The sequence below is a fragment of the Nycticebus coucang genome, chromosome 17 (genome assembly GCF_027406575.1).
Source record: "Nycticebus coucang isolate mNycCou1 chromosome 17, mNycCou1.pri, whole genome shotgun sequence".
In the NCBI taxonomy this organism is placed as follows: domain Eukaryota; kingdom Metazoa; phylum Chordata; class Mammalia; order Primates; family Lorisidae; genus Nycticebus; species Nycticebus coucang.
Genome location: NC_069796.1, coordinates 12,478,827 through 12,491,323, shown reverse-complemented (window position 1 = coordinate 12,491,323; position 12,497 = coordinate 12,478,827). Strand labels below are relative to the sequence as shown.

Below are 12,497 nucleotides of genomic sequence, written 5' to 3'. Positions count from 1 at the left end.
ATTGTGGCACGTTTTGTAGCCTCCCTGGTCTCTCCTAACTACCCTGTTTCCCCGAAAATAAGACATCCTCCGAAAATAAGACCTACTTACAGGAACGATAAGACGTCCCCTGAAAATAAGACCTAGCGCATCTTTGGGAGCACACCTTAAAATAAGACACTGTCTTATTTTCGGGAAAACAGGGTAGGTGCCAGTAGCAATCCCGTCCACACCCCTCCATGCATGGCAATCTGGCAACTAAAATGTCCCTAGAGAGGGCAATGTGTCCCTGGCTGAGAAACACTGAAATAGAAGGAAAATGAAAGCCCAGAGGGAGTGGCTTTAGCTCATTTGGGGACAGCAAGAAGGCAGGCGGTAAGGGATGGCATCAGAAAGAGGAGGGGTGAATCACATCACCTATGACCTGGTGGCCATTCTTTAGGCAGATGGAAAGCCACTGGAGGGTTAAGAGCAAAATGATGGCACACATTGACAGATATTTTCAAAGATTCGGTTCTGCGTTGTGGCTCACACCTGTAATTCTATTTGGGAGGTTGAGGTAGGAGGATTTCTTGAAGCCAGAGTTTGAGACCAGCCAGGGCAACATGGAAAGACCTTGTCTCTAAAAATAAAATAGAAAAATTATCCAGGTATAGTGATGAGCCCCTGTAGCCCCAGCTACTCAGGAGGCTAAGGCAGGAGGATCACTTGAGCTCAGGAGTGTTAGGCTGCAGAGAGCTATGACGAAGCCACTGCACTCTGGCCTGGACAACAGAGGCAGATCCTGTTTGAATGAATGAATCAATGCATGCATGCAAGCATGAATGAATAAGTAATACAAAGATTTTCCTGGCTGGTATGTTTAAATTTAACTGTGGGTGAAAAGACAGCCCTGGACTGCAGAGTTGCTTAATTCTTCACTGATTTGGCTGAACAGTGGTGGCGGCAGCTGAGAAAGTTGAACTAAGAACCTCTGGGGAAGAAAAGAGGAGGGAGAATTATCTAAAAGGAAAAAGCTAGGAGTGGGCAAATAATCTTTTGCCAAAGCGGAAGGCAAAACAGTAATTAAGAGGGTTGTACAGGCAGAAGAGAAAATGTTGGGGTCAGTTTCCCTGCAGAACCTTGAATACTCCGTCAAAGACTCAACCAGGCTATGAAGGCTATGTTAACCAGTTTGATGACAATATTTCAAATTGTATATAAAACCAGCACATTGTACCCCATGACTGCATTAATGTACACAGCTATGATTTAATTTAAAAAAAAAAAAGAGTTAAGAGCTCTAGTAGGTCAGTAATGCTTAAGCAATAACAAATATACTAAAACAGTGTACAGAATAGGAGTAAGAACAAGTCATTTCTTTTCTTTCTTTTTTTTTTTTTTTATTGTCAGGAGAATCGTTGAGGGTACAAAGAACCAGGTTACACTGCCTGCATTTGTTAGGTAAAGGCCCTCTTTTTTTTTTTTTTTCTGGGACAGAGTCTTACCTGGTCACCATTGTCATTACCTGGTAGAATCCCATGGCAGCTAAACTCACAGCAACCTCCAACTCTTAGGCTCAAGCAATTCTCTTGCCTCAGCCTCCCAAGTAGCTGGGACTACAGGCACCTGCCACCACGTCTGACTAGTTCTGTTTTTAGTAGAGACCGGGTCTGGCTTTTGCTCAGGCTGATCTCAAACTCCTGAGCTTGAGCAATCCATCCGCCTGGGCCTTCCGGAGTGCTGGGATTACAGACGTGGGCCACTAGGCCCAGCCTGAGAAAGAGTAATTTTAAGGAGAGCATCCCGAAATAATATGGGTGAGAGATTAACAATCAGGCTGGGGGACCTGGGGCCTTGAGCAAACGTGTGGCCTTCCTGGTCCTTGAGTGCACACAGCAAATTCTTCCATTAATAGGGGTGCAGCATTGAAGGATGGAGTTTCTCTTGCCTCTTTTGGGGCTTAGAAACTAACGACCTTGAAATCAGAAGGCCTCGGGTTCCCCACCGGTGGATGGAAGAAGACCGTGGATGGAAAAGACGTGGGGGAAGAAAAGTGAGGTCCTACTCTGGCTGCGCCCTTAGGCTCTGCCTCTTCTTCAGGGAAATTTTGTTTGTGAGGAAGAGCAGACTGTTGTGTCGCTGAGGTGGCTTGGAAGCACTTCCAGGGGATCCGAGACCAAGTCAACCCGAGCCCACCGTGAAAAAGGTTAGGAAGGGAAGTGATTTTTGGAAAAGGTGTAGCACAGGCATGTTACATTTCTTCAGGGGTCTTTCCCAGCAGAGGGGAGGGTTGTGGGTAGGTGAGGTGACTTCGAGCAGAGGGCTGGGTAGGCGAGGTGACCCATGCCACGTTATGGCAAAGAGGAAGAGAGCAGGCCTGCATGCAGACTCCGTCAAGATGGTCGCACACTGCAATCTTCAAACTAAACACGCCTTAGCAGTTGCAGCCCAGCTGCGTAGGGACACCAGACCAGCGCCACTAAACTGCAGGCCGCAGCCACGGGGATTCAGCTCCGCCTTTCCGCCTGCCTTTTGCAATAGTCTGCTTTGAGAAAGGAGCCCACGTCCGCTCCCCGTCCCCGCTCCCTGCCCCCCACAGGTTAAGCGTATTAACAGCTCAGGCCGCCCCGCAGCCGGGGAGGAGCAGGCCGGCCACCGCCCGGGTGTGGCCCCTGCGCGCCGCGCGGGGCGGGGGCGCAGAGGGGACCGCGGCGCGGGGCGGGGCGAGCAGGGCCTGCGCGGGGAGGGACGCGCAGACGCCCGGTCCCCGCCCGCCACCGCAGTCGCCCCCGCCCCGGTGCGCCTGGGTCTGCGTCCACCAGGCACTAGGAGCGGCCACGGGCGGCGGCGCGACGGTCCCCGCCATGACTGCAGCCATGAGGCAGAGGTTCGACCGGTTCCTGCACGAGAAGAACTGCATGACTGACCTCCTGGCCAAGCTCGAGGCCAAAACCGGCGTGAACCGGAGCTTCATCGCGCTCGGTGGGTGGCCGGGGCCCTGGAGACCGGCGCGGGGAGAGGGCCCGAGAGAGGAGGAGTCGGCGACAGACGGGGCGAGCAGCCCCCAGGGGACAGAGCTGGATGGGGCACGCCCGGGGGGCAGAGACCCCGCCGGGGAGGGGGTCGCCGGCCGGGCGGCGTCGGCGGCGGCTCCGGGCGCGGGGCGCGGGAGGGCGGGCGCTGACGTGTCGGCCTCGCGGCCGGAGCAGGTCGCTGTGGTCGCGCGCTGGTCCGGCTCGCGGAGCTGGGCCGTGCGGCCGGCGCTGCCCGGACCCCTGTGGGGCTCCCCGAGAAGGGGTGTCTCCCCGGAGCGCAGGCGCGGCGGGGGTAGCGGGGCCTCTCCGGGACCAGCCTGGCCAGGCTGACGCGCCGCACCGCGGGGCCCTGCGCGGGGGGACCGGCTGTCCCTGGCCAACCCAGATGGCCCCAGGCGGCCAGGTGGCCCGGCGGGAGAGGCGAGGCACAGAGGTAGGGGCTGCCGGGCGTCCACGAACCAAGCCTTCGTGTACTTGGTTCTTCTCGCTCCTTTAATCGAGGCGAAGGAAAACGCCCGTTGCGGCCGCGCCTCGCAGTGGGGGCGGCCGCAGTCCGGCCGGAGCGCCCTTCGTGCTGCCCGACTCACTTCTCTCTTCCCGGGCTCCAGGTGTCATCGGACTGGTGGCCTTGTACCTGGTGTTTGGTTATGGAGCCTCCCTCCTCTGCAACCTGATAGGATTTGGCTACCCAGCCTACATCTCGTAAGTGGCCCCCTGCCCCTGCCCCTCTCCCTTCGCTCGGCTCTCCCATCCAGAGCTGCTGTGGCAGACGGTGGGTATATCCCCAGTTCCCGGGAGAGAAGTACCAGCGCCAGAGGGTAGAATCGGCTGCTTGAGGTTACGCATTCTGGAGCCTTAACTTGATTGCTCATCTCTTGATGACTAGCCGAAAAGTATTTTTCTCATCAGATTATACAGCCGGTGCCAGCGGGACCTTTGGATACTGAGAGGGGAAAGTGTCACGACTCCCCGGTCCTGCCTTTGCTGGTGGGGAGATCCATCCAACTGTGCAGGGAGCTGACTGCTTCTCTCTAGCGATTACGTTAATGGACATCTCACCATATGTTATGTACATAGGCAGTGAAACCATCAAGTAGGACTTCCTGAATTCAGACACTAAATTATGTTAGACACTGGCGGAATTTTGTCTTCTTGATTTTGAAAAAGGCCAATTATTGCAGGGAAACTTGGAAAATGCTTACCTTAGTATAAAAGCAAAAATGAGTCTTATAAAATAGCTCCTTGGCGGTGCCTGTGGCTCAAAGGAGTAGGGCACCAGCCCCATATGCCGGAGGTGGCAGGTTCAAATCCAGCCCCACCAAACACTGCAAAATAAAATAAAATAAAATAGCTCTTTGATTATGTAAATGACTCATGTATATAATTTTCTTTTTTTTTTTATTGTTGGGGATTCATTGAGGGTACAATAAGCCAGGTTATACTCATTGCATTTGTTAGGTAAAGTCCCTCCTGCAATCATGTCTTGCCCCCAGAAGGTGTGGCACACACCAAGGCCCCACCCCTCTTTCTCTGTCCCTCTCTCTGCTTTTCCTCCCCCCACATGACCTTAATTGTCATTAATTGTCCTCATATCAAAACTGAGTACATAGGATTCATGCTTCTCCATTCTTGTGATGCTTTACTAAGAATAATGTCTTCCACTTGCATCCAGGTTAATACGAAGGATGTAAAGTCTCCATTTTTTTAATGGCTGAATAGTATTCCATGGTATACATATACCACAGCTTGTTAATCCATTCCTGTGTTGGTGGACATTTAGGCTGTTTCCGCATTTTGGCGATTGTAAATTGAGCTGCAATAAACAGTCTAGTACAAGTGTCCTTATGATAAAAGGATTTTTTTCCTTCTGGGTAGATGCCCAGTAATGGGATTGCAGGATCAAATGGGAGGTCTAGCTTGAGTGCTTTGAGGTTTCTCCATACTTCCTTCCAGAAGGGTTGTACTAGTTTGTAGTCCCACCAGCAGTGTAAAAGTGTTCCCTTCTCTACACATCCATGCCAGCATCTGCAGTTTTGAGATTTTGTGATGTGGGCCATTCTCACTGGGGTTAGATGGTCTCTCAGGGTGGTTTTGATTTGCATTTCTCTAATAGATAGGGATGATGAACATTTTTTTCATATGTTTGTTAGCCATTCGTCTGTCTTCTTTAGAGAAGGTTCTATTCATGTCTCTTGCCCATTGATATATGGGATTGTTGGTTTTTTTCATGTGGATTAATTTGAGTTCTCTATAGATCCTAGTTATCAAGCTTTTGTCTGATTGAAAATATGCAAATATCCTTTCCCATTGTGTAGGTTGTCTCTTTGCTTTGGTGGTTGTCTCCTTGGCTGTACAGAAGCTTTTCAGTTTAATGAAGTCCCATTTGTTTATTTTTGTTGTTGTTGCAATTGCCATGGCAGTCTTCTTCATGAAGTCTTTCCCCAGGCCAATATCTTCCAGTGTTTTTCCTATGCTTTCTTTGAGGATTTTTATTGTTTCATACCTTAAATTTAAGTCCTTTATCCATCTTGAATCAATTTTTGTGAGTGGGGAAAGGTGTGGGTCCAGTTTCAGTCTTTTACATGTGGATATCCAGCTCTCCCAACACCATTTATTGAATAGGGAGTCTTTCCCCCAAGGTATGTTCTTGTTTGGTTTATCAAAGATGAGGTGGTTGTAAGATGTTAGTTTCATTTCTTGGTTTTCTATTTGATCAAGTGTCTATGTCTCTATTTTTGTGCCAGTACCATGCTGTCTTGACCACTATGGCTTCGTAGTACAGCCTAAAATCTGGAATGCTGATGCCCCCAGCTTTATTTTTATTACTAAGAACTGCCTTAGCTATACGGGTTTTTTTCTGGTTCCATACAAAACATAGAATCATTTTTTCCAAATCTTGAAAGTACGATGTTGGTATTTTGATAGGAATGGCATTGAATAGGTAGATTGCTTTGGGAAGTATAGACATTTTAATAATGTTGATTCTGCCCATCTATGAGCATGGTGTGTTCTTCCATTTGTTAAAATCCTCTGCTATTTCCTTTTTGAGGATTTCATAATTTTCTTTATAGAGAGGTCCTTCACCTCCTTCGTTAGATATATTCCTAGGTATTTCATTTTCTTTGAAACTGTGGTGAAGGGAGTTGTGTCCTTAATTAGCTTCTCATCTTGACTGTTATTGGTGTATACAAAGGCTACTGACTTGTGGACATTGATTTTATATCCTGAAACATTACTGTATTTTTTGATGACTTCTAGGAGTTTTGTGGTTGAGTCTTTGGGATTCTCTAAGTATAAGATCATGTTGTCAGCAAAGAGGGAGAGTTTGACCTCCTCTGCTCCCATTTGGATTCCCTTTAGTTCTTTGTCTTGCCTAATTGTATTGGCTAGAACTTTCAGCATTATGTTGAATAGTAAAGGTGACAGAGTTCACCTTGTCTGGTTCCAGTTTTAAGAGGAAAAGCTTTCGGTTTACTCCATTCAGTAAAATATTAGCTGTGGGTTTGTCATAGATAGCTTCAATCAGTTTTAGAAATGTGCCACCTATGCCTATACTCTTCAGTGTTCTAATTGGAAAAGGATGCTGGATTTTTTTTTTTATTCTTTTTTTTTTTTTTTTTTTGTAGAGACAGAGTCTCACTTTATGGCCCTCAGTAGAGTGCCGTGGCCTCACACAGCTCACAGCAACCTCTAACTCCTGGGCTTAAGCGATTCTCTTGCCTCAGCCTCCCAAGTAGAAGGATGCTGGATTTTATCAAATGCTTTTTCTGCATCTATTGAGAGGATCATATGATCTTTATTTTTGCCTCTGTTAATATGGTGGATAATGTTTATGGACTTGTGTATGTTAAACCAGCCTTACATCCCTGGGATGAAACCTACTTGATCGTGATGTATGACTTTGTTGATGATAAGCTGTAATCTTATCTACTGCACTTACAGCTGTCGGCAGGATTAGACCGATCGAACACACGCGATTACTTGCCAGTTTTCCACTGTTTTTGTCCTCCTCTTGGGTCCAGAAGTCTCTTGCTGACTCCCTGTATCCTCAAAGGGATGATTATAGACAGATCCCACCAGCCACAGATACCTGGAGTCTTATCTCCCCAGACTCATGGTGCCCAGAGACAAGGAAGCTGTTACTCGGCTGCCATCTTGCTCTCCACCTCCGACTCATGTATATAATTAAACTAAATTAAAAATGAATCATTAGGATTTGAATTTACTACTGATTGCAGTTGTTTTTATTCTGCAGTGTGTTTTTTGTTTGTTTTTGAGAGAGACTTATTTGTCGCCCTTGGTAAAGTGGTGTGGCATCAGAACTCACAGCAACCTCAAACTCTTGAGCTCAAGTGATCCTCTTGTCTCAGTCTCCCAAGTAGCTACAGTGTGTTTATTTATTTTTTTTTTGAAATTTTATTTATTTTGAGACAAAGTCTCACTACGTCCCCTTTTTTGTAGAGTTCTGTGGCATCACAGCTCACAGTAACCTCAAACTCTTGGGCTTAAACTATATTCTCTTGCCTCAGCCTCCCAAGTAGCTGGGACTACAGGTGCCCACCACAACACCCAGCTATTTTTTGTTGCAGTTGTCTTGTTTTGGTTTTTTTTTTGCAGTTTTTGGCCGGGGCTGGGTTTGAACCCACCACCTTGGGCATATATGGGGCTGTCGCCCTACCCCTTTGAGCCACAGGCGCCGCCCTTGTTGCAGTTGTCATTGTTGCTTTGCTGGCAGGAGCTGGGTTTGAACCCGCCAGCTTCGGTGTATGTGGCTGGCACCGTAACCACTGAACTGCGGGTGCCACCTACAGTGTGTTTATTTTGAAAATATCCTACAGTTTCATTTTTCCATTTATTCAACAAATAGCTGTTATTTCTCTCTGCAAGTGAATATTATTTTACTTCTACAGGTCTTCCCAAGAAAGCCAGTGGGTTTTACATCATTCAGTCTCTGCTTTCTTCAACTGCAAAGCACTCCCCAAAAAAAGGAAGAAAAAATTTTCAATTAGAAGGCAAAGACACATATAACACATTACGATACTGTGAGTTTGTCACTACTCAGGCTAGAATTTTAATATACGACAAGAAGGCAAAAAACAAGTTTTAGAAGTTTTGAACATTTAAGTTGCATTTGTTTAACTGCTTGTAAACCGAACCCCATGTGTAGAGCAGCAGCAGTAACACATGCTTTTTGCACTTGAAGATGGGGAGAGAAGGAAGAGAACATGGCCCTGGAATAGTCCAGGCCCAGGGCTCTGCTTTGTGGAAGAGGCTCAAGGAAAAATGGGACCCCCAATTAGTGAACATTCAGGCAGTCAGTGTTACATTGGTCTGATCAAGCCTGTTTGTTGCTTAACCAACGTGATTGTATAGTTGTCCAAAAGAAAGAAAGCCCTTGAAATGGGGGCCTGTAGTAGCAGCCATGCCTGTGTTGTCTGTGATCACTGAGTCCGTTTGGGCAGCTCTAACAAAACACTCTAGACTGGTCATTTGTAAAGAAGAGCAACCTGTCACTCCTAGTTCTGGAAGTCCAAGATCAAGGCGCCAGTAGATCTGGTGTCAGGTTGACGGCGGAAGGGACAAACAAGCTCCCTCAAACCTCTTTTTTTTTTTTTGTCGAGACAGAGTTCTACCCTATGCCCTGAGCAGAGGGCAATGGCATCGTAGCTCACTGCAACCTCAGACTCCGGCTGTGGGCATCCTGCTGCCTCAGCCTCCAAAGCCGCTGGGATTACAGGCGCTCGCCGTGGCGCCGGGCTGGGTTTTTCCATTTTTTTCCATGAGTCGGGGTCTCACTCTTGCTCAGACAAGCCTCGAACTCCTGAGCTCAAGCAATCCTCCCTCCTCAGCCTCCCACAGTGCTGGGATTACAGGCATGAGCCACCGCGCCCAGCCCTCAAACCTCTTTTTAACGGGCGCACTGAACCTAGAGGACAGCCACCCCCTAAAGGCCCTACCTTTTAATAATACCGTTATGTTGAGTGTTGGGTTCCAAAAGATGGATTTGGGGAGGACACCGACATTCAAACCCTGGAAATTACCTTCACTTTAATTATTCCCCTTGCTCCTTGTAAGTGTACCTATGCTTTCCAGACAATTTTTAAAAACATAGATTAATTTATTTAGCAAAAATCAAATGCCAGCCGTGTGCCAGGCAGTGTGGTAGCACTTTAGATATGGCAAGGGATAGGTGGGCACGTTCTGTATCCTTTTTGAATGACCAGTCTTACCAGGGTAAGTAGGCAAGAAATAGGTAAAACAGCGACAGAGTGAGTAAGCTCCCTAAGGAAAACAGACTGCTGTGGTGGACAGTAACAGGAAGGACCCTCTCTAGTGATTTATTTGAAGTGCTATTTAAGATGTGAGGAATGAGAAGGACCAGCCAAGCAGAGCCAGGCAGGAGTAGCCTATGCCAGGCCTGGAGGCAGCAGACTGCTGAGCTCTTAAGAGGGAGGTGTGGCCAGGGACGTGCCAAAGAAGTGTGGGCCAGTGGCCCGAGTGTGTGTTTCATTCCATATGGTTGTAGGGAGTTTGTGTTTATTCCATTGCCTTGGATGGGTTTTAGATAGGAGATGGCATGATATGTTTTACATTTTAAGGTCACTCTGGTTGATGTAACCTCTGGAAAGAATTGGTGATCTTTCTAAACTATTTGTTTTCTTTTTGAGACAGAGTCTCAAGCTGTTGCCCTGGGTAAAGTGCTATGGCGTCATAGCTCACAGCAACTTCAACTCTTGGGCTCAAGCAATCCTCTTGCCTCAGTTTTTCTATTTTTAGTAGGGACAGGGTCTTGCTTTTGCTCAGGCTATTCTCAAACTCCTGAGCTCAAGCAATCCACCCTCCTCGGCCTCCAGAGTGCTAGGATTACAGATGTGAGCTACCGCACCCAGTCTTAATCTTTCTAAACTATTGCCAGAAATTTATTTCCTTTGTCACCTTTCAGCTTTTGCTCTTGCTGTGTCCTCTCCTTGGGCCACATAGAAAGGGGTGCCATAGCGGGTGGAAATGTGTGTCAGTATTGGGCCTGGAGACTGCAGGGTACAGAATTGAAGTTTTAAAAAGTTCATCTGGCTTGCTAGCTTTGCTTATGACTCATCCCCTTGGGAAATCCGTGGGTGAAGCTCAAGTGCACCTGGTTCCAGGTCAGGCCTTCCTGTGTGACGGAGCATGTAGATACCGAGGCTTGGCCAGTGCCTGGCCAGGGCAGCCAGGGCCTTATCATGTACTCCTCCCTCCTGGTTATTCTTATTTTCTGTGTGTGTGAGTCCCCGTTGGGCTTTTGAGAACAGGGGATTTAATCCCTGAACTCTGTTTCAGGAGCTTTTGGCCTCCTTGTATAGGCAATTTGAAATCTCATTCTAGCCTTCTTGTCATCAAGAACTGTTGACATATATACTTCAGTCTCCTCCCTTTTTTCGATTACTGATGAGAGAGAGCAAACTACTACTAATAATAGAATCCTCTATTCTGAAGCTAGACCTAACCCTGCCATCCCTGCCCCATTGCTATCATTTCGCTAACCATTCTTTGAAAGTGTGCAGTTCAGTGGCTAGTCTGTTTACAAAGTGGTATGACCATCACCACTAATTCCAAAATGTTTGCATCACCCAAAAGGGAAACCATTGCCAGTCACTCACTCCCTATTTCTCCTACCCCAGCTCTTGGAAACCACCCATCTACTTTCCATCTCTCTAGATTTGCCTATTCTGGACATTTGACACAGATGAAAGCAAGCAGTTTGTGGCCTCTTGTGCCTAGTGCACACAGTGAGTCCCCTGGAGCGCATCTGCTGTGCTGGACCTCCTGGAGTGGCCTTGAACGTGGGCACCAGTTGAGTCCAGAGCTAGTTGTATGCCTGTTCCTTGGTACAAATGGAACTGGGTAGCAAAATCTCATGATTTTATTTTGTTTTTTATTTTCTCCCTGCAGTGAGAGGAAGGACCAGGGTTGGCTTTCTGTCCTACCAGAACCTTTTTGCTTACAATTGTACAAAAATATATTTTCCCTTCTTTATTTCACTTTTTTTTTTTTTTTTTTTGTAGAGACAGAGTCTCACTTTATGGCCCTCGGTATACCGAGTGCCGTGGCCTCACACAGCTCACAGCAACCTCCAACTCCTGGGCTTAAGCGATTCTCTTGCCTCAGCCTCCCGAGTAGCTGGGACCACAGGCTATTTCACTTTTTTTTTAAGAATCAGGCTGCCACTGCAGCCTGGGACTGTTGGTGTTGGTTCGTATAGATCAAACATGTATCCTGGGTCCTTTCATTTTGACATGACGATTCAGGGGCAGACAGCGGTGGAGGCCAAACTTGGTTGGAGCCCTCAGTTACTAGACCAGTGTTTTTCAACCTTTTTTATCTCATGGTGCACTTGAACTTATAGTTAAACTTCTACACGCGCTTAAATTATGTTGATTAAAAAAAAAAAGAGTAAGAAAAAGAATATACTTACTTGCTCTGAACTTCTTTCAAAAAAAATTAATGATCTTTAAAAAATTGTGGCATACTGGTTGAAAATCACTGTAGTAGATGGGGGTATGAAAGTATAGGTATGTACATTTCAGCGCCAATCTTAGAAGTATCAAATATATTTAGAGCCCAGCACTTTGGTCTACATCTAATTTACATTTGACAACACTTGAAATCTCATACCCACTTCAGTGATGTGTCATTTTATTTTCTCTGTGTCCCCAACAGCCCATTTTAAACTTTTACCTCTAATACAAAGAGTTTTATTGCTTTTAGCTCTTTGCATGGCTCCTAAAACCTGTGTGGCATTTTATTTAATAGACACTTAACTTCATATCCCTTCTGATTGCTTTACACAGATGGGTCATTTAATGCTCTTAACAGCCCTCTGATGTAAGTACTATGATTATTCCCCGAAATAGAAGTTAAATAACTTGATCAAGATTTCACACCTAGCAGGTGGTGAATGTATTGAAACCCAAGGAGTCTGGCTCCAGAGTTCATGTCTTTAATTTTCTTGTTATGCTGCTGCCTGGGGGCTCTTTGAGTGTCCCATAGACGCGCGCCATAACCATATGTAGAGCAAGGTTGAGCTGTTGATGTTCACTTTTTCTTTAATTGGTTTGACTCTGTGAATACATTACTTTTGTGCAGTGTATTTTCCCGGTCTCAGGGAAGGCCCTTCCATACCAAATCACATATCTGCACAAGAGGCATTTGCTGTGTTTTGTGAAGGCAAGTTACTAGCAGGCTCTTTGTCTTGTTATCTGTTATGCAGCTTCAAGACAGCAGGAATATATATAGTTATGTGCAGAGACACCCTGTTTTAGCCGTGCAAGCCCACTTGAAGATGGTGCAATGAACCAGACTTCCCGGGGGATGCAGCCTTGCCTTTCTTTAGTTCTGTGTCAAGAAGTGATATATCTCAAGGAGAGAGGGTTAAGGATGACTCCACTAGAGGTCAGATCAGAAAAGAGTGGTCAGAGGGCAAATTTGAAGAAAAATACCATCAAAATATCTGCAGAAGTTGTA

At 46.7% G+C, this 12,497-nt stretch overlaps 1 protein-coding gene across 1 annotated transcript in view; it reads left to right on the top strand.

The window, feature by feature from the left end:
* Positions 1 to 2,573: 2,573 nt before the first annotated feature.
* REEP5 (receptor accessory protein 5) overlaps positions 2,574 to 12,497 on the top strand; it is a 47,135-nt gene continuing 37,211 nt past the window's right edge. The window contains exons 1-2 of the mRNA XM_053567038.1: positions 2,574 to 2,943; positions 3,605 to 3,698. Coding sequence (XP_053423013.1) covers positions 2,826 to 2,943; positions 3,605 to 3,698 — 212 coding nt within the window. The 5' untranslated portion in view covers positions 2,574 to 2,825. The remainder of the gene's footprint in view (positions 2,944 to 3,604; positions 3,699 to 12,497) is intronic.